At 37.5% G+C, this 22,733-nt stretch overlaps 1 protein-coding gene across 1 annotated transcript in view; it reads left to right on the plus strand.

The window, feature by feature from the left end:
- Positions 1-22,733, plus strand: part of doc2b (double C2-like domains, beta) — a 146,752-nt gene that overhangs the window by 87,670 nt on the left and 36,349 nt on the right. Inside the window, exons 3-4 of the mRNA XM_044371753.1 lie at positions 9,204-9,278; positions 22,547-22,656. Of these exons, the coding sequence (XP_044227688.1) occupies positions 9,204-9,278; positions 22,547-22,656 (185 nt within the window). The remainder of the gene's footprint in view (positions 1-9,203; positions 9,279-22,546; positions 22,657-22,733) is intronic.

Consider the following 22,733-nt stretch of genomic DNA (forward strand, 5'->3'; position numbering starts at 1 on the left):
TCCATCTCATCCCTGTTATCTGCTGCTCCCGGTGATTGATGCCTCCGCCACCTGCGTACTACAAGACCAGTCAGATATGGTAATGAAGACGTATGCCCTAGCCAATGAAGAGGCTGATAGCACTGTGGAAAAAAGGCATCCGTGTGGGACATGCGGCTTAGAAAATAAAAATAAGCAGTATTTGCTCAAAATAAGGCTTCATATATAAAGAGGATATCAGCTTATCGATTCATATTATGCCATTGAAAGAGCAGAAGTATAAAGAATATAAAATACATACTAAAAACTAAAAAAAACACACAGAAATAAGTGATCAAAACTGTATGAATAATATCTAAACACACACATCGTATTGTTATGGTGCTGACATTGCTGTTGCCAACAATAATGGATTTTCTTACAATGCTTGCTCACAAATGTTCCTGATATTCTTCAAGGTTAAAGATACACTGTTGACGTTTCTAAACTCAGTGCAGTTCACAGTTAACATTCAACAAAAACTGTGGGAAAGTCAAGGTTTTGTATATAGTGTAAGAAGTGTATCTAACATAATTAACATAAAATGTGGACCACTAAATATGAAACCTACAGTTTGTTGTATATGTTAGCGCTAAAGGTGAGCAGTAGAAGTGTTCAGTTTGTATGAATGAATCTCTAACTCAGAATCTTAATCATTGATTAACAAACTGGATCAGTAGCCTTTAGCAGTGGGGCTCCCCTCACTGGTAAAGCTCAGTATGTTACATCCTCCTTAAAAACCTATTAAAAGACAGCAAAAGTCATAGAATTAATCATGATCTGATAACTCTGTTGCACAAAAAAGAAAAAATCCAGTTTATTATGACATTATTTGCAGATTTTATTCATTTCTATTGGTTATAACATTCTACTCAACAAACTAATTGCTGAGATCTCTGAACACGGCAAGACACCGCAGTGGTTAAATGATTGGAAACTTTAGAACCACTAAAGTTAGCTTCTGAGCCACTTTATTTGGAGGTAAAACTAATAGCGCGTACACCTGACATTTCAGTAATCCATCATTGCAACTTCAGCAAGTACATCTAGTCATGAGTGAACCAATAAGTGGATCTGTAAACTGAGATGGATATTTACAATGACTTTATTAACAATAATATTACTTGACCCATCTGACTTCTTTGTGACAGTGTTGCATTTCAAAACACTGGTAAGCACAACAATATTCTTACCAATGGGATTGTTGGCCAAAACTATGAAAATACAAAGTGTAATAAACCAGAACTAACTTTTAACCATATAAATAATGTGTCTGTAGACATAATTTTGGACTGAACTGAATGAAACAGTTTGAAATAGCAACAGATTGCAGATACGCAATTTATTTAAAATCTAAGACATTTTAAACTGTGATACCATCACCAACTACTGTGCATCTGAACCTTAATGCAATCACTCAGAAAAGAAATGAACTACAGTATCAGTCAGTGACTTCAAAAGCTGTAGATAGTAGGGATGTGCAGAAAGCCCAGTATTTGTATTTGTATCTGTATTTGTTGAGGCAGCAAAATTATTTGTATCTGTATTTGTATTCAAATTAAAGTAGAAATAAGCTTAAAAGTCCTTTTTTGTTTTTATTACACTTTTAATTTTAGAGAATTAAAGTGTTACGATAAGTGTTCATGAATAAGCTACCTTACAAAGGAGGTCCCCACATCGGGTCTTGAACTGGAGTCTCCCAGATAATAGACAACTGCGCTGACTACTGAACTAAAAGTTTACTCATCGCATGCAGACAGACCTCTACCTATTTATACACCCATAACACAGAGACAGCACGCCATGTAACGTGTAGAGAGGAACTTCAAAGGCAATTATTGCTTTGCACTTTTCATTTATCGCCTATTTTTTACAACCTAACTTTGTGGAGAGGAGAAGGGGAACAACAGGTTATGGAGAGTCCATTTGGAGCACTTTGCTTGTGTCAGTAGCTCAGCTTTATCTCTGGGGAACACCCCCAACAAATAACTTTTAAAATATTTGTATGAAACAAATATTTGTATAAAACCCACTATTTGTGCTTTACCGAATAATGTATTTGTATTCGGGCACACCCCCACTAGTTAGTTATGAGTTGTAATTATTTGGTAAAGTCTACATTTAGATGCATGTTTGAGCTGAAATATTTCTCTAACAAAATTATTTCCAGCAGTTTATATGCTTGTGGTTTCAGTGAAAATCCTCTTTTTGTGTATATTTTGGTGCTTTCAATTCAACTCCAGCTCCAGCCCAACATCACCACACATGCCAAGCCCCACTACACCCCTCACTTTCCCTGAAAGACGACAAGGATGCTCATAATTCCCAAAAGAGAGCTCAACTTCACAGCATTTAAAGGCTGTTATTCAAAGGAACTGCAATGAATGAGTATGTGTGAGTTGGGAGGTGTGTAGACACACTGATGCATGTTACCCATCTGCCTTTCACAGTGGTCATTTTTCTCCAACCCTCAGTAATTATGATCAACTGAGTATTCACAGTGTGCTCATGCAATCAGCAGCATGATGCATGTGTCTGTTCATCCCAATCCAACCCAACATAATGTGCCTCCATTTAAGTGATATCTCAGGTTTTTGCTCAAGGCAACAATAGAGGTAGATGAAGGAAGCACATTAACCTCTCAAATCAATTCTCATGGTGCCATCTCAATGATTTCATTGTGTGGAAAACACATTCAAAATGTACGGCTAAATATTAGCAAGAAATGTAACATTTCAGCACCCAGAGGTGCATATAATTGCAGAAAATGAAAATCAGTGAGCGAAGAGTTGCAGGAGGGGGTTAAATTATTAGAGGCATGTTAAGCTTTGAGCTGGTTTATATTCTTTTTTTTTTTTTTTGCACATAGAAGAAAAATCAGTGTTTGTATTTCAGCTCAAGCATGTTATATATAGCTGAATATTTTCTGTGTTAAGTTCACTGGGGCTGATCCTTCGAGAAAATAAAAGGCAAGAGAGACTAAAGGGTCACGGCTGGCACAGAGATTGGGGTTGCAAAGTGAATGTTGACTGTGTTGTATCGCCTTATTTTCATAAGGCGCTGCAGATGGCAGAATACCTCTGCCTCTCAGCTTTGCCTCACTTTTCCTGTTAAGCTTTAAGGTGAGTGAGACAGCAGGGACACCCTGGTCTCAGTCATTTGGTTTGTGTCTGTACTGTGCCACAAAACACAATGTTTCATCTTAAAGATGGACAGAAAAGCAACATTCGAATCTTTCAAAATGAGATATGAATTCCCAGCAGCTTGCTTCAACCCTCTGGCAACTCACGACTTTGCCATCAAAACAAATTTCGATAGACACAGCTTGTTTTTCTTTTATCTCTGACAGAAAAGTCATGAATTTACCACTGCTTCCTCATGACACAAACAAATAAATGCCTTTGGCAGTATTTTAATGCACATTTAATGATCATAAAAGAAAGACACCAAAACAATCTATTTAAATCGTTATAATATCCTTTTTGCAATACTAAAGAAAATCTGGTGATTTCATGCAGTCTTTCTCATTCATACAAGTGGTGTTAAATATATATTGACTACTATCTACTATGTAAATTTAATTTCTCCTCCCTAGATGGCTTGTTAACTAAAATGTGTGCTGTAACAAAAGTAAACTAACTGTGTGTGAGCTGTTGAAAACATTTAGATGAACATTTACTGGTAATGACTGTTGATGACTAAATAATGGTCACCGGTGATTATGGTTAATAACTATCGCTAATGCCACATTAGCTGGAACACAAGGGCTTGATTTCCACCAGGGATGGCCCCATGTCCCCAGTTTTACTGTTTCAGTTTGATTTAATGTGTTGATGGGCTCAGCTTTATGTTTTTGTGCCAATAGGTGCCTTGTGGATTTTTCTTGTAAACAAAGTTTCTGTTTACCTGCAGTGTAACACATTGTGTGAATCCTTGAGGCCTGACAAAAAAGTTTGAAACCTGCATCGTTAACATCCACTTTACAAGCTTGCTGTCTTCACTACCTCTGCTGGTGCATTGCTCCTTTTCTTGGCACATTACGAGCACCTGTAGCTCAGTGGAGTAATGTGAAACCAATGGCAGGAATGTACTATATTGCATCACTTTTATGCTTGTGCTAATGCACATGCATGCAGCGCAAAGAGTTTGTGCTTCTTTGTACACTGCGTAATGTGAGCACACACAAAACTAACTTAACACTGCAACCCAGTGAATGCTGTTATCACCAAAATGAATCAACTTCTGTGAGCTTTGTACAAGTCCTCCACAATCTGGCCAAGATCCAACTTCTTTGCTCTTTGGTTTGTACTCCAAATTGTTTGTACTCCTTTCTCTTTTGAGCACCTGTAGCCTTTTGAATGAATTCCATTCAGTTTTACATTCATGAATGTACCTTTAGGCTCCTGGTGGGTCAGTGTGTTTGAGGCTCCGCAGGTGGTTCATTAAATTGGCGATTAATTAAGTTAAGGTACTAGATATGCAACCTTTGTTCTCTATGCTGAGGGTGTCATAATGATAACCTTAACAATAACACCCCCAGGAGGTCCCAGGCCCCTTGCACAGTGGTCACACCACATTACTATCAAATAACTGTTTTCACAAGACACCATCCTGCGTCTCTCTCTCATTCTCTTTTTCAACCTGCTAACTCTCTTGCACAGGTGACATCATAGATCGGTGAAGGTAGAAAAATGACACAGTACCAGATGAGTGACGACAAAATCCTAGAAGGAGAGGAGATGTCCTGTCCAATCAGAGCACAAACAAATGAAATCCTATTGAAGTGATAGTCTACTGTACTGTAGACATATTTGTCTCTGCAACAGACCTAAATGAAATCAAAAAGACCCAAAGAGAGTATGACTCATCTATTTGGTATACCCTCTGAAACAGGTTTGATTGTCTGTTTTTTATCTAGTTCTAATCTAGTTCGTTCAGTCTGGACTCTGAGTGTCCCTGAGATGTCAGAGAGATAAGAATATCTGACACTGCATATGTGCTATTGAAATGTGGACATGTTTGTGAGAGTCAGCTTAAGAAATTAGTGTCACTTGTTCTATTTTATGCAGACAGGATCTCAAGCAGTAGTGTTGCCTTATTAGAGACACAGTTGAGTGTGTCATTTTGCTGCCAGTAATTCCTGCTGAGTGCTGGGCTTTGAGCTGAGCTCCCCTATTAAGCCTGATAATTGTGGGTGTATAGATGTCATATTTGTTTTGCTCTTCCCTTATTGATCCATTAAAGAAAGAACCTTAAAGACAGGGAACAATTAAAATAATGGAGCTACTATATGCTGATTATAAAGAATTTTCTTTTCTTCATGATGGCTGTTCTCAGAGATTTGAAATTTTAATTATTTGCCAGATGAGAAATGAAAGCTTTGTATTGCAAGATAATAAAGCCACGGTTTTTTAAGCCTTATTATCCTTTATTCCATGCACTGACACATAATATGAGTTAGAAAAACAACAGAATTAGTGCCCCAAACCTATGTGTACATTCATGTGACAGAACCCCATGCTTGTAGTAATTATGCAGCAAAGGAGGAAATCAGGTGATGTTATTATACATTGACAGACGGGTCAACAACACATCTGATTTTAACACGAGAGATTGCTGATTATTTCTACCTTGAAAGGCAGTGCGTTGAGATGGCAAAGAACTGACATCTGTTGACATCAGCTGACAGTGTGAGGCTGAGAATGGGCTGAGTGTCACATTTCATTAACTGTGTGTTATTTTTTATTTTAGTGTGTAAGCAATTGTAAAAAAAAAAAATAAAAAAATAAAAAAATAAAAAAAAATTGTAACTGTGACAACAAAGGTTTCCCAACCTTAAATATCTCTTATAGATATGTTTAAGACATTAAAAACAATTCCTGCTTTAAGTAATAATTTGTGTTTAATATGTTTTTTCCACATAACTAAAGCTAAATTAAGTTTGTTGTTAAAATGGCATCTACTCCCTCCCTCACTGTAAAGTTCAGAATCTGTGAAGTTGCAATTATTTTTTATTTCAAAAGTTTAACTGCTGGACACAAGATGTCTCCTACTTCATTGAAAAGTCCATTCTCAGTGCAAGTACTCATTTTAACCCAAACCATCATCTTCCTCTATACCTAAGTAGACCTTAAAGTCCTCCTCCACTAAAAAATACGTTCTTCTTCTTGTTACTCCAGTTGGATGTTTGACCTTCACTGTGCAGAATGATGTATGTGCAGAGTTGGCCACTAGAAGACTGTTTTCACATCCATCTGCTGAAAGTGGAAAGTTTCTCTGTGCTCATTGAAAATCCAATTTTAAGGGGAGGGGCCTATGACCAGGATTTGTGACATCACAACTAGTTCGGAAGCCCATCCTGGTCCAATAATCAACTTACGCGAGTGTGATGTGGAAACTTGAAGCCTCCAGTGTGCATACACTGATAATGTAATTTTAGGGATTTTAACAAGATTTTTGTGAAAAAAAACATATCAGACACAAATTATTATTCAAACTAGAGTATTTTATACACATCTTAAAACATGTCTTTAACTGTAATGTTATTTTTCTAAAAAGTGATTCGTAACAGTTTTGGAAGGCAAAGACAAAATACGTCATTCTGCAAATAACTGCCAGTAGGGGCGTCAGATCAGAAAACGCTTATATGTGTCATGCTGGAGTGCATGAACCAACAACATATTTTATTCTTTAATTTGGAGGACTTGCTGATATTTTGTAATTCAGGATGTGTAATTTTCCTTTGTGTGATGCAGGAGTGTGCAGATTAGCCCATCCTGCCCTCCCACCTTCCTTCTGTTCACTTCCCCTTTGCTTTACATATTCCGCATATGTCATCTAAACAGCTCTACAGCCACTGGCGTACACTCCCACATTCACACTCACACAGACTCTCCTCTATGTTCTGTATAGTGTCTGTATAGTTCTTTACAGCTTCTTTTTGTGATATCTTTGCTGTGTTTCTGTTGACTAAATAGAGATAAAAACAATTAAAGCCTCCGTACATAAAGATAGAGGCTGATTTTCCTGTTTCCTCAATTTCTGAGAGTGTTACTTGACAGCGTTGATAAAATAATGACCAAAAATACTCATCAATGGACGCTGATCCAATTTAAGCTTTTATCTCAAAAGGAGTTGGCAACCTGAATAATCTTGATACCACATGAGGTCAAAGAGAAGCAAACAAAACCTTTAAGTGCAGCAGCCTGTGCTTCATGGGTAGATATTTTGAGTGAGCTGAGGGTTTGTTTCAATTCTTCTGTTTATTCCCTCTGTGATTCACTCTGCAAACCCCTTCAGGTCCTTTCACCTCACTCAGTGTGCACCCACATGGTGTTGTTTTATTTGGTCTTTGTATGAGTAACCTTTACATCCTGTTCCTTCTATGGGTCTCATTGATTTGCTCCTCAAAGGAATGTAAAACCTCCTTCTTCTTAAGTCGATTCCACCGCTCCTGATATTTTATAAATCTCATAAAAGTATGTGACATGCTGAGATGCTCTTCGTTGGTGTCATTCACATACAAATGTCCGGTGCAAAATAAAACTTAAAGAGGACATAACATCCAGGTCTATATTTTTTATCCTGGGGCTCTACTTGAATTTCTTTGCATTATTTATATTAAAAAAAAAACGTATTTATCTTACATTGGCCCTTTATACAGGCTGTCTTTCTAAGAGCCTCCACACGATGAGCGGACTCTGTTCTGATTGACCAGCTTCTGGAAACTTCAGCATCAGCTCCGGAGGCTACGTAAACAAACAGTAGTTGTAGGATTTGACTTATTTTTCTTTCCTTGAAATATAAACTTTTCAAATACATACATGTTTGAGCCAAAATCCAATCCAAAATATGCAAGTAGACAACGTGAACAACTTATAGAACAACCTTAACAACAAAGGCTAAGGCACGGACATCGCTGAGCAAGTAGAGGTCACTTTGCAAATGGAGCGCTCAAAGCAGCCCGAAGCCCTGGCATTTGACTGTCAGGGAGCATTTTTACATATGTTCACCTCACGTTTTGGAACTCTGATCATGTTTAACAGAGACATACGACATCATAACAGTATGTAAATGACAGAAAATCGCAAAAAGCATGATATGTCATCTTTCACATGTGTGAAAACATCAATGTAATATAAGTGGGGGCTATAAGGACATTTGGTTCTCATGTTAATGATGTTATCTTTTATATAACTTTTAAGAATAACAATGTTTGCAGAATCATCAATCATACTCTGTCCAACACTTTGGTCCAGTTCTCCTGAAGATGATTTGTAGTTATTGTGATGACCCCATGACCACCAGGTCAAAATTACCCTTTGACCAACATTTTGGTTCATGAGAGCATATCTTGAACTATTATAGACAAATTAATGTAATTAAAAAGTTTGTTTTGGGGCCAGTTTTGCATCCCTAGACACCAGGGCAGGATATCTCAACAGATTTCCAGATTTTAATTAGGGTTCAAGATTCAGTGTTATTGTCATTATACAATGCAGGATTGTGCAATGAAATGCAGTTGTAGCCCCCTCCATGCTACACACAGAAAATGTGTTAACAAATATTAAAATATTTTAAATTAGAATTGCATAAAACAATAAAACTGGCAAAAACATGGTAAAAGTATAAAAAAGTAATACTAAAGGAAGATATTTAGAGGAAAGAGGTAAAACTATTATAGGATGTAGTTATATAGTTTGAGGGAGCTACTGGCCAGTGCATCAACACACACTGACGTCTTCTTCACATGTTCTTTAATTATTATTTTTTTACATCAATATGAAGCTAAAATTCTCATACCTTCTTAACGTGCAGATTGCCATGAAATGTACTGAGCACATTATAATCCACAGATGATGAACCCTTTCCATTTGACACTCCATGAGTTTTCCTTTTTCACAACTCTCAGAACAAATTGTCAACTTTGCACCTCACTGGCAGATTTTACATTTATATACGTGGATATTTGTGGTTTCAGAGGACGAATCATGATGTTTCCGGTAACCCCCTGACCTCATGGGGTGTAGTTAACATGACTGCCTCTAGAGGGTGCTAGTGGGGGGGTCTAGTGTTTCTTGTTGCAGGAACTATGTTTGGCTGTATTTTTAGAACAAAACCAACACTCTTAAATGAAGCTTTTTATCTTCATGATTTCTGACTGATTCTCTGTGTTTCTTCTCCAGGGGCTCAAGCCAATGGACCACAATGGGCTTTCAGACCCTTATGTCAAGTTGCACCTACTGCCTGGCGCCAGCAAGGTACAGAATATACTGTAGCATGTTAATTAATCATAAATCTGGACTACCTGACTTTCTTTGATGTTTTTTAATCTGTTCATAAAGAGAAATGTAAAAATTTGTGGTTTAAAGGCAGTCACACGCTGTAAAGTCTTTTTGAAGACTTTTTTGTTTGTTTTCAAAAGCCCTTTTGTCAATTTGAACAGAACCAGGCTAGCTGTTTCTACCTGCCTCCAGTCTTTCTGTTAAGCCAGGCTGACTGCATCCTGACTCCACCTGCACATAATGCACAGACATGAGAATGATATCAATCTCATTTTGAGAAAGAAAACAGATAAATGTCCCAAAATGTTGAACTAATCCTTTAAGTCATGATCTCATGATCACTATAATACAAAACAATACACCAAAAGCTAACAAGAACAGGAAGTTGTTAAGGGCACAAAGTAAAATAGAGCAATAAGGACCACTCTCTGCTTCCAAAGATTTCAAGGATATGGCTGGTGATTTTCTATATTTTTCTTATTGTCAACAATTCCCATGTGTAGACCCAAACCAACAATGAATTGATCTACTTACAAGTACTTTGTGTGTATCCAAAGCCTGATAAATCTTATTCCTGTTTGCTGTTTGTCCAAAAATGATTGAAAACATGTCACTGAGCAACACTGCTGCACTGGGTGACATTTTCCTTCACCCCAAAAAGTCTGGTCACATTAGTTTGTTCAGAAACTCCAAAAACTAATAGCAGTGTTAATGGTTTCAGTCTCCGGGGAGTAGTTCTGTGTAAGGTAGACGCCACTGAGCATGTGCGGGAATGTGGCTCCATTTACAGAACTTCACTAGCTTGTTGTGCTACATATCACTACCTACTGGCTTTGTACTAATGTTCTTTATAATGTACAATGTAATCGAGGAATAAGATATATCTGGCTTTGGATACACACACAATACTTGCAATAAGAAAAATATAGAAATATATAGAAAAGCCTTATCCTTTAAACACAATATAGAAACAAAGTTCTCCTTGGTCCATTTTCAGTCTGTCAAGGATATTCTTTATATGAGCTTTGATGGGTCAACAAAGTTAGAAGTCTAAGTGTTCAGGAATACATATATTTCGTACTGAGGCCGTCTTGTGGTTTTCTCAGCCTTGTAAATAGATCCAGATGAGGTGAAGACTGAAAATCTATATCATGATTAGGGGAGCACCACAGTGAGGGTATGTCAGCGTGAAGCTGCATCAATGTAAACAACATTAACTGACTGACCTAATGTACCAGCTTAGCAGCAATGTGCCTCACTTGCAAAGACGTTTCCTCTTATCATCATGCTGTGAGCCCAGCTTTGGTCCTCTCAGTGTCACAAGTGGACGCACTAGAAGAGACATAAATTAAGACTTATTGTATAAGAGCCATTAAAGCTCTCATGGGTTTCCACATGTCAGACACACATCACTGCTTTTCAGCCAATATGACGCACACATATTGTATGAATCAAAGATGGACATGCATCTAAAATTCAACTGGCATAATGACTCACTGGTTGTTGTGTAAAGAAAAGAGAATGAATTCTTTAATTTGTGCCTGTCAGTGGGCTTTGAGGTTGATTTAATCCTTTCATTAACTCCTCAGATCTAATATGAGTACATTCCACAAAAGCAGCTTATTTAAAGCTAAAGCTTTGTGATTATCCATCTACCGGACTCTCATCTCCTTTTCTTCTAATCTAATGCTTTTTTCAAACTCATCTCATTTGTTTTTAGGATCTGAACCTTGTAATTGTTTAATACCTGCTCTTGCCATTGAACTTCATCTTTGACTTTAGACCACTGTTACGTCTGACAGATATGTGAAATGGTTATGACTAATCATTTGTAAATATGTGATTTACTTATTACTAATTGGTCATTCTTGAATGACATTCCAAAAAAACTCAGCAGTGCATTTACTGTAAAATTACAGGGAAAACACAACTAAGCGTATTAAATTGTGTGCAATAACAAAGCCAGACTGTCCATGTTGAATCATAATCTAAGCCTCTTAGCTACTCATAGCAACAGAGGCTTGATGAATTGAAACCGAGCCGGAGGTAAAGAGACAATGAAGCACGGCAATGACTGAATAATAAGGAAATTAAACAAACAATGATGGCTTCACACAAACAATGGAGACAAAACAAAATTGAAGACTAAAGGTCTACAGCCATGAGGCCATAAAGCTATAGACACCAAAAGACAAAATTATTGGATGGATGAAAAATGTAATAAAAATACTTTACTATTCTTAGATTATCACCACTAGTGGAGCAAAAAATGTAATGCTTGGTTATTGCTGATAATGAGAGAGTTTGTCCTGTTTGCAGTGGTTATTTAGAACCTCATAGATTCAGCTCCGCATAGATTATTCGGTCTCAGCTGTACTTCGTTAGCTTGAGCTGTATTTCAGCTCAGCTCTGTTATTAGCTGAATGCTAACGTCTGTAGCATCTAACTTTTTGGCAAAGAGCAATTTGCAGATACTTATCATTTGTTTCTAACTATTTTGAGTTTTTATAATCTATCATGACTTGTTCTTATTACAAGGTGAAATTTCTTTTGCAAAGACCTACGGGATAAAATGTGAAAGTTGTTAAAAGATCATGATAAAGACAAACAGCATTTTTATAACAAACCTTGTAGCTGACTCTACAAACATTTTTAGTTTTGTCTCAATATAATTTATTATTGTTTGCTATTCGGAAACACTCCTTAGCAATTCTTCCTCAGTCTTTAATCATAGCACAAGCAGTAGCCCTCAGCCATTGGTCAAGCTCACAAAGGGCTGCTCTGCTCATTACACCACATACATCAATGTAAGACCGTCACAATACACATATACAATAATAGAGGAGATGCATGCGAAAGCTGTTTTTCCACAATAATGTGAATACAGCTTAAAACTGACATGCTAACATGCTAACATGCTTACAGTTCGCATGTTACCATGTATGTTAACAGCTACTGGAACAGTTGTAGATGCTACGTAAAGAGGCAAAGTAAGGACAAAGTTTTCAGGATTCAGTTCATCCTCTGGAGACTGTGGATGTCTCTATTAAAATTTTTCAGCGATGTATCCAATAGTTACTGAGATATTTCTGCGCCAAAGTTAGACTGACGGATGAAGGGAGGGATGCTAACTAGCAGCTAAAAGAAAAAAGGTGTACTAGCCCTGAAAAGTATGAGAAATACTGCAACAACCTTTTTTATTTCTCACAAATTTTTCACCTGATGAACAATAAAACACATTTGCACTTTAATACCTGTTATAAATGATACTGATAATATGATAATGGTGTTTTCTGTCACTGCAATGTGCTGCAGACTACGTGACTGAGGCTGAGAAAGTCTGCAATGATTGCAAACCTGTTGATTTCATACTTAGATTTACAGATTAACAGACACAGAAATTCTGATAAACTGGCTTCGCACTGTGAATACATTAATATAACTGAGAGGTACATCATGACAGTCTCTGTATTACATCTCACTCAGTCAAGGCTGAAGAGATTCTGGATCTCTGAACTAGTCTGAACTGATAAGTCTAATGAATTAAATGAGTCAGATCTCTGCAGGCAGATGGAAACAGTCATCATGTCCACCATGCATATGCCATCCTTTATTGGTGTCTACTGTACGCTCAGCCAGACAATGTGCTGTGACTTTTATTGTCCGCCCTATGCACAGAACATGGTAAATAACATTTTCAGTCTTTTCATATCTAACTGGAATAAATCAGTGACTGCCGCATGTATGCAGACACTGATGGTGCTTCATGGTGACACAACTTGTTTTTCTTCTTTTTTTTTTTTTTTTTTTTTTTAAACATGGCCTAATTAAGCAGAATACAAAGATAGAGTTGTGATTATTAGCATGAGAATGTGCAATTAGCCATTCAGAGAGTGGAAAAGCCCGGGGCCTGATGAGTGTAATGAAACAGTAACATAATAATTGTCACAAGACACACACACACACACACACACACACACACAGCACATGGAATAGGCCCATAATACAAATCAACAGTCTGTCTACTGTTGGTCTGAATCGGACAGCTCCTTTCCTTTAATCACCGCAGTTAAAGGTAAAAATCCACCGACCGTAGATATAATTTGTGATAAATCAATTCAAGACGACAACTAATGACCAGATTGATGCACCCAGAGGACGATGCAAATTGATTAATCCTTGCAGGATGAAGGGGTGTAAAAAAATCAATGATGCAATGCTGTTTTATTGAAGTTATTATTACTGAAAGACTTCCCACAAACTTATGTTTACACACTAAAGAACTGTAAAAGCTCTGCATTTAGCTGTCTGAATTTAGAAAATGTTTGTGAGCTGTCTGTTCTGCGGAGATAAACATGAGGAAATAGTGTCGCTTAGAAGAATGTGTTGAAAATACCATGTACACATACTAGAAATATGGCATAAAGGATTTCAAAGTAAATGACACATAACTATGTCAGTGGTGAATCATCACCTTGTTTTTCCTAATTGGATTTTTTTTTTATTTAATTTCTCTCAAAATAATTGTTATTGTCCTCACAATTTTAAGTATGGCTCCTGACAGGTTTAACTCTGAATTCATTATAATTTTTATTGTTATGATTCATTCATTGTTTTAGAATGATTGAATCACATTTAATTATTCTATAGTAAATGGCACAAAATCTTTTTTCCAAAAACATTCAGTTGAATTAGAACATGCAATGAATGAATGAATGAATGAATGAATGAATGAATATGTTACATTTCGACATCAGAAATGTAAAAATGACTATTTGTCGTTTTAGGGGGAGTTATGTGCTGGAACAGTTTCTGTCAATTTCAAACGGCAGTCAGGTGTAGTGACTGTTCGTCACATTTAGGTCCAGGTTTGATACCATCGTGCCTGTACAGAGCTCAAAAACCAAAACTTTGCTTACTGCCTGAGATTCTGCACATATAAGTACTGGAACGATGGATATACTGTTGTCCGTCAAAAAATAACTCCAGCACATGAAAACAAGACAAAAATTATTGTTTTACATTTCTGTTTGTGTACAAATGAAACAAATGAGCTCCAAGCTGTCAATTAGTGAGCTTTGGATCTGTTATTAGGTGTATTTTTTCACATCGGATAGGCTAGTCTGTGCTGTACCTCATAACACACAGACATGAGAGAGAGAAAATAAGAGTATTTGCCGTGGCTTTAATTATTGGGCTCAAACAAGATGCAAATTAAAGTCAGACCCACTACATTTATACAGTATTGTATCTATAACATTATTTGGTTTGGCCCAGCTGCGTCTGCTGCTACCAGCTTTCTATCCCGTCCCTGCTAATAAAATTACAGACTTTAATCTATCTGTGAATGGATGTCATGGCGTCCAAGTCAACTCTTCTTAAAAAAGACTGATTTTAAATGCAGTTTCCTAGTCGATTTAAATGTACTTGTTAAGGCCTCCTCCCACCTTGATTTAAAACGGTGATAATTTGAGGGCAAATTAAGTTTATTCCAATAGAATTGCTGCAATTTACTTGCTTTATTTACCCTATTAAATAACTTTAATTGAACGATTGTAATTGTAAGTAGTCACTAAGTCATAACTTTCAGCTCCACCTCTCTCACGTGGACGAGTGAATGTCTCGTTGTGGTTTGACCACCGCTTAAAACTTCCTGAACACAATTATTTTTAGGGTCTCCGATGAACAACTTTGCACTTCAGGAAAAACCCTGATTTCTGGTACTTACTTGACTTAGTTTGTCATTCACATAGTGCTGCATCTTTTCCCCTTGATTGGTTTGATTGTATGTGAGGGGTTTTCATTTCTTTATGTGTTCCGCTATCACTGCTTATGCCAACTATCCAGCACCATTCAGCTAAACTTAGAGACTAGTCGAATGAGCATTTATATGACAATAATCATGGATTATTTGACTGATAAGTGAAATAAAACTCTCCACAAGGGTATGTTGCTTCTAGGAGCTGTCTCCTGTCTCACTAGGAGACCTCACAACAAGATGCCGTCACCTTCTCCCTACTCTGATATTCTCTCCGCTTGCTCTGAAAATAATCATTAGGCTCGGTCTAAGAGCCTCATTAAGGCCCACTAAAGAGGTCATAAGTTCTGCATGCACTCTAATCAGAAGTGAAGTTTCACGCTCTGCTGCAAAGCCAGATCACAGTTTCATCTCCTTTGAGTCCACAATCAAACACAATGAAATGCCTGTAATTATTCCAGATTAAACTGTCGATTACTGACAGGGATTAAATATTGTGTAATGATGATGATGTTTTCACAGGACCGCAGGGTGATTAACTGGTGCAGCTGACAAAATTGTAGGACTCATAGCTAAAGCAAATATTTAAAGCTGGGATAATAGTTGGGATAATATTGCACTGCTAAAATAGTAATAACTCAATTGCATGTCATGATGCTGATAAAAAGGAAACCCTGACAGGAGCCACACACTCTGTGGCTGATGAAATAATAAAACTGTATTTCCCTGCTTGACTTGATTGTTTTAAAGACCAAACATTTGGAATACAAGAATCAATTTAGGGAGAATGAAATTGAATCTTCAAGAGCAAGACTTCAACATTGTTTGTTGCATATTGTATTTTGCATTATGTAATACACCTAATAAAAGCAGTGTTTGACGGGGTAAGAATAAAACAGAATCAGTGCTAAAATTTGATTGTATAATCACTTGCATGCACAGAGAGACCAAACAGCTCTCAGTTTTTTTTTAGATTACCTTGAAATGAAGTCTGTGCCTTTTGATATTTGGCAAATGAATAGCTACATGTCCAAAACTAGTATTCCAATCATACCATTGAAGGTAGAGTAGCAAAGGTGATTGACTGACTTTGTAAACCCTGTCTGGTTATTATGTCATCTATCCCGCAATGCCAGCAATACCACAGTATAAAAATATACTGGATATACAGATATACTATACAGTGCATTTAAAAAGTATCCACTCCTCTAGGAATTTTACATGTTTTATTGTTTTACAACATGGAATCAAGGGGGTTTAATGTGGCTTTTTTTTTACACCAATCAACAAAAAATTATCTAAATTAATTACAAATGTGAAATACATCATCTGTTTTACTCATAAAATCTTGACCTGAAAAGTAACTTTTAACTACAGCTGAGAAATAAATGTCGTGCTGAGAAATAACATGTGAGCACCTGAGCTTTATTCTATGTGGCCTTTGCAGAAACTACAATCTGTTCCTGCTTACCAACACACTGTATGTGACATCACGTTCATACATACAGACTCAAGCACTGGAGATACAACACAATGCCATTCATTGTGAAATGAAATTTGAAAAATTTGAAAAATATGCTGGTACCACTCAACACTACTCAAAGATTCAAAAGCGATGCTATGCAGGGAAGTTGAGAATGGTCCGACTTTATGTGAATGTGGAAGCTACGACCAATAACACAATAACAATCCTCACTCCTGTCAACTACGTAAAAGTGCTTCAAATAAACTCATGATAGCTTCCCAATTTTCTACGGTATAACTTAAGTTATATATTTAGTACAAGTAGCTGTGATTTGATTAAGAACAAATGATTTTCCTCATACAAACAGTCTTTTTGGAGTTTGTTTCTTGTAAATTCTATGGAAGACCAATACTGAAGAAAAATACACTGAGGTGCCTTTTTAAAGGTGCAGTGTGTAGAATTTAGTGGCATCTAGTGGAACTTGGCAGAAATACAAGTATGTTTTCATTATTGTATAATCGCCTGAAAATAAGAATTGTTGTGTTTTCATTTCCTTAGAATGAGCCCTTTATATCTAAATAGGGAGCGGGTCCTCTTCCATGGAGCTCACCATGTTGCACCGCCATGTTTCTACAGTAGCACAGAATGGACAAACCAAACACTGGCTCTAGAGAGGGTCTTTTTGCGTTTTTTGCAAATTTTGCGGCCACCGTCAGTTCTCCTACATACTTAGAAGGGGAGGGTGAGGTGAGGGGTATTCAAGTGGTTGCAATCTGCAACGTCACCACTAGATGCCACTAAATTCTACACAATGGTCCTTTAAGTTATGATCTACTGCAAGTGCTGAGTCTTTCATTTTTATGATTTGGTGTGAAGGTTGCACAAAAACTGAGCTTCAGCCAAAACAGGCTGTTTTTACTTTCTACTAACAAATAACACAGATAATAACAATATTAAGAAGATGCAGCTGTTAAACAACTTTGAAACAACAAAGATTTTTGAGCAGAGCCTGGTGTGATTAAAATCAGAGAAATGAACGATTTAATATGACAGCTCAATGATTCCCCCTCCTACACAAGTCTGTGTTTCAGCCCTGCTACCTCTCTCCTCTCTCTCTATCTCCTTTGGGTATGGGAGACTTTTAAATTAAAACTAGTTAGAGCAAAGACCCAGAGGTCCATGCAAAAATACAGCAATAATCATTTTGAGAGTGTGGCTTTTTAGCCTGTGCAGCTGAAAAGACTTGTGACACCAGTTGCTCATCCGTAGCGCTGCCCTCCATCTGTGAGCAGGTGGTAGTGGTGAATTATCTCCCCTTTAATGCATGCTGATCACACGTGCAGAAGAGGAATCTCTACTGCTGCTTTATCTATTTAATTCACTGCTTTCATCTCCTTAGTTAAATCCAGCAGCCTTGACATTATGTCACTTCAAGGATCTGAACCATTCAAGGATTTGTAAACCTTACGTGGTACATCATACCTTCAGATCGAGCTGCTTCATTATGATTTATTGACATCCCTGCCCACAACTCAACTGTCATCTGACTACATTGTACATTCAGCTGATCACTTCTGCTTTTGCCATCCTGCCAACAATCCACTTAGTAACTGCCAAGCAGAGTATTTGATATCAGCAAGGGCCCCCCCCCCCCCCCCAAAAGTTAGGAACACTTTGACCTTCATGGTGGATGGGCACAACGCTTTAGACAATGATGAAGTAGCTAAAAGGGCAGGTACACATATCATATATTGGCTTTTTTTAGAAAATAGATTTAAATGCAAAACACAACATCTATTACAAGTCAGTGTTCTCTGCTACTTGTGTTGAATTTACACAGGAAAAATATTTTAATATTTACCACAGCAATACTGTTCAGTAATTGGGTTGTGTAGGGATCTGTTTTTCCTCTCTATGTACAGTATTATGCATATATAGTATGTAGCTTCTGTATGTAACTGAGTTGGAATGAGAAATCACTTCCTTGGGAGTGAAATTGGCCTGAGGAAGAGATATGTATTTGCACACAAATTACACATGGTGCTTCTGCTTCAGCGGTCAATTTGACTATATGCACAGAAATTCCCTCATTCACCGAGGATGTGTGAATCATCTTAGTTTATTTGTTCGGTTGTACATTATTGCCAATCTGTGCATAAACAATTCATGGTTTACTCAAGTTTGCTCCTCACATGGTCTGAAACAGGTGTGTACTATATCCAGCGACTGAAAACGTGATTGCTGTTAATTGTCTGTGGAACCGTTTCTAAACAAACTAACATACCCAAAACTCTTCGTGGCAAAGATATATTTCAGTCAGTCAGCGGTGTGGCTCATTGACATGTTTTTAATAGTTTGAACGTTGAGATGGTGGGGGTGGGAGGAATTTGGACTCGGACATTAGTATTTCTAAAATCCTAGCTAAGCCCCTGATTTTGTCTGATCACCAGTTTTCAGAAAATGAGGAAGGACAGTAAGACAGATGATAAAGTTCCCCTGACAAATTTGAACTGGGGGCACTGGAATTACATGATATGCTTTTTAGGCCCTCAGGCAATGAGCACAACCAACCTAAATGAACTCTAATACAGCATAATGACTGGATACCACTAATATGTTCAGTGTCCACTGCACTACAATTACTCAAGACAAGACTGAAAACCTGGAAAGAAATGAAAGGAATGGAAAGCACACAAGATTTACATTTAATCACTTAATTAAATTATGAAATAAAAATGTTATTTGAATTTTTATACAAAATCTGGTTCAGCCTTAAAAGCATAATTTCACTGTGTTTGTGTGTGTGTGTATGTGTGTGTGTGTGTGTGTGTGTGTGTGTGTGTGTGTGTGTGTGTGTGCATGTGTGTCGGTGTTCAACACACTTCCTGTGGGAAGCAAAGACTGATTGAGGGAGAAACAATCAGCGAGAGGCGTATTACGTGGAACCCTGCCATCAGAATTGCAAATAATCACACCAGCCAATTGATTAAATCCAACAGAATCACATGTCCTCATCCGTGACTCACAACACAGTATCATCGTCCTCATCTTGTCATGTTCAGCCGCGTTCTCAGAGGAATTCCCTGCACAATATTCCGCTGATAAAGCTGTGGCGCCTGTCACAGTGATTTTCATCACCTCGCTAGATTGTAATGGATGCAACTCTGAAAAAGTAGAAGTCAGTGAAAATGCTATGTAACAGTGGCGTCTGTTTTGATATCTATTGATGCAATTCTTGCTAATCAGTCACTCACTGACTTTTTGTCACAATATCCATCTGGAGAGTGCAGACTGACTTATTGTGTCGTGACTCACTTCTGTGATGCTCAAAATTATACTTCCACTCTTTGTTTTATTGGTTTTGACAAGATTGGATCTATGTGTATTCGTTCCGAACCATCACGGTATGGACCGCACGGTTCTCTGCATGCAGTCGAATGAAGAATATGCTCCGTGGCCCAAACAATCACTGTCAAAACAGTTTAATGATCCACTTACTCCTACATGCAGATCAATGATTCTAGTGTGCGAATTCTAGCCGGAACATTTTGGCAGTGCACCACTTAGCTGTAGAACGCTCATGCTTAGCCAAGGTAGCCTGGTTACCGTGGTTACCCTGCCGTCAGAAAGACAAACGAGAGACCCATGACACTGACACTGACTGATTGCAATATTATTATTAAAATATGCGCTGTTATCTTCATATTTAGACGATACTGTGTCTCCCCGTCCCCCCCTCCCCTCTCTGTGACGGTCGGCTTTTCACTCCTCTTTTGAGTGAAGCCGTTCAGAACAATTATAAAAACATTTGATTTCTGATGTGGTCAGACAGCACGTCATTAGAACCAGTTCTGAGAGAGAAAAATGTAGTTAAAAAGTATGAAAGTAAAAGTAGTGGTTTGGTCCCTCTGACTGATTTTCTCTTTTAATTTAAACAGGAAGTCCTTTGAGATTGAAATCTCTTTTCCGAGGGAGACCGAGACAGCACAGCAGTTACAGTTTAAGTAGAAATAAAACACAGCAGATAGGGAACACATAGATGAAACACACAAGAAGACTAAATCCAGCTCAAACAAGCCAGCTGCAATTATCAGTTACATGGACTTTTGACAACTTTATATGTTATTATATATGTTATAATTATATATTTATTATTATATATGACATCATTAGATTATTAATACTGAAGCATCAGTGTGTAAGCAGCATGTTACTGTTGTAGCTGCTGGAGGTGGAGCTAGTTTGAACCATTTTATATACAGTTAGACCATAAATCATCATAAAACAGCTGTCAAGAAACAGAAAGCTTGTTTTACTTTTCCACTGCAGCACAACTGAACTGTATCAGTAATAGTTTTGGCCAATGAGCCATTGCTGAATGTTTACATTTTTCAAAAAATGAAAGACCAAAATGTTATTTTTCTAAATTTCTTTTTTTTTTGTACTGTACTGAAATTGTACAGAGGTACATACTGAACTGTGAATTTTGTGTACCATTACACCCCTAACACTTCACAAACACTTTTCCTTTAGCTTCAACTTACATTTCTTTTTGAGGTTCTCCAAATCAATATTGGTGTAGTTTTGACTGAACTTTTTTAGTCTGACACATTGTGTACAACCCAGTTTCCTAAAAGTTATGTTCATACACGACTAAATTGCACCAGAAAATACATTTTGCTAGAAACATAATGTTGGCTGAATTATGTTTTCTCTCAACATAATGGGAAAATGTTGTTAAAGGGAACATATGTGTTGGTTTGTTTGTCAACTCATTGATCTCCGTATTCCCAGGAGGAGTTCTGCTCGGGTTTAAAACTAAGACCAGAAACCAGCTTGTACGCTTATCTTTAAAGGGGACATATCATGCTTTTTGTGATTTTCTTATACTGTTATTATGTTGGATTTCTATGTTAAACATGGTCAGAGTTCCAAAACTTGAGGTGAACGTGCGTAAAATGCTCCCTGAAAGACAAAAGTGCTGCAAAGTAACCTCTACTTCCCAGTCGAACTGACGTCACATCGTGCATGCCCACAGATGGCCACCTGTTCCATAGTCTTTGTTGCCATGGTTATTCCATGAGTTGTTCATGTTGTCCACTTGCATATTTCGCATTGGATTCGGGCTCGCACATACACGGATGTATTTGAGAAGTTTCCATTTTGAGTAAAGAACATGAAAAAGGTGTGAAATCTCACTACTGTAGTTTGTTTACATAGCCTCTGGATTCTGGGGCAAATTGTCAGAAGTAACCGATCAGAACAGAGTGGTCTGGTTGGGAGGGGGGCCTTAAAGAGACAAGAGCTAAAATAGCCTTTTTCAGACAGAGGCTGAACTGAGGGACTGTATAAAGAGTCAGTATAAGATAGATAAGGAGTTAATCATGCAAAGATATTCTACTAGAGCCCCAGAATATAATGAATATATATGTATATTTTGATAAATATGACTTATTTTTTATTGATTTTCCAGAATTTTTTAGGTTTCTATTGTGTTCTATGGATCTTAACATTAATTACTCGTCTCATTTTCTGTATTTATTTGATGAAGGTTTTGAATCCTGGTTGTTGCAGCCTGTGGTTCAAATATAAATATGTTGTTTTTTGTCATATTGTGAATTTACGGCCTGACTGAAACAGCTTTCAGCAACACAAAACTGAGCTCATTGTAACTATCTTTTAACTTCAGTGTGTTCAACACACTGGACTCTTTTTCATTCACTGCCTGCATGGATTTGATTATGCCTGCCTCTTCATGTAAATGCCATCTGCTGTTTGCATTTCATTCCCGACAGTGTTCAATATGCAGCAGTGAGCTCATGTTTGCATGCGTGCCACAAGATATCAATGCATTGACAAATTTTCACTGGAGCGGGGAGTCTTTGTACATTTTCAAGGATGTTTGTATAATTCTGGCAGCATGTCAATGAAACTGACACTTGAGAGATGTGCTCCCTGGAGCTGTAGTCCATCATGATGTTCAATTCTGTTCAATAGCCAACTTCTCTGTTTGTCTTTCAGGCCAATAAACTTAGAACCAAGACCCTGCACAACACACTCAACCCTGTCTGGAGCGAGACCCTGACCTACTACGGAATCACTGATGAGGATATGGTCCGCAAAACACTCAGGTACTCTTAACTTTGTGCCCTTCATTGAAGAGGAAGACATGAGGCATGGAGGAAGGTAATGATAGGGGAAGGAGAAA

The sequence above is a fragment of the Thunnus albacares genome, chromosome 13, assembly GCF_914725855.1.
Source record: "Thunnus albacares chromosome 13, fThuAlb1.1, whole genome shotgun sequence".
Classification (NCBI taxonomy): Eukaryota; Metazoa; Chordata; class Actinopteri; order Scombriformes; family Scombridae; genus Thunnus; species Thunnus albacares.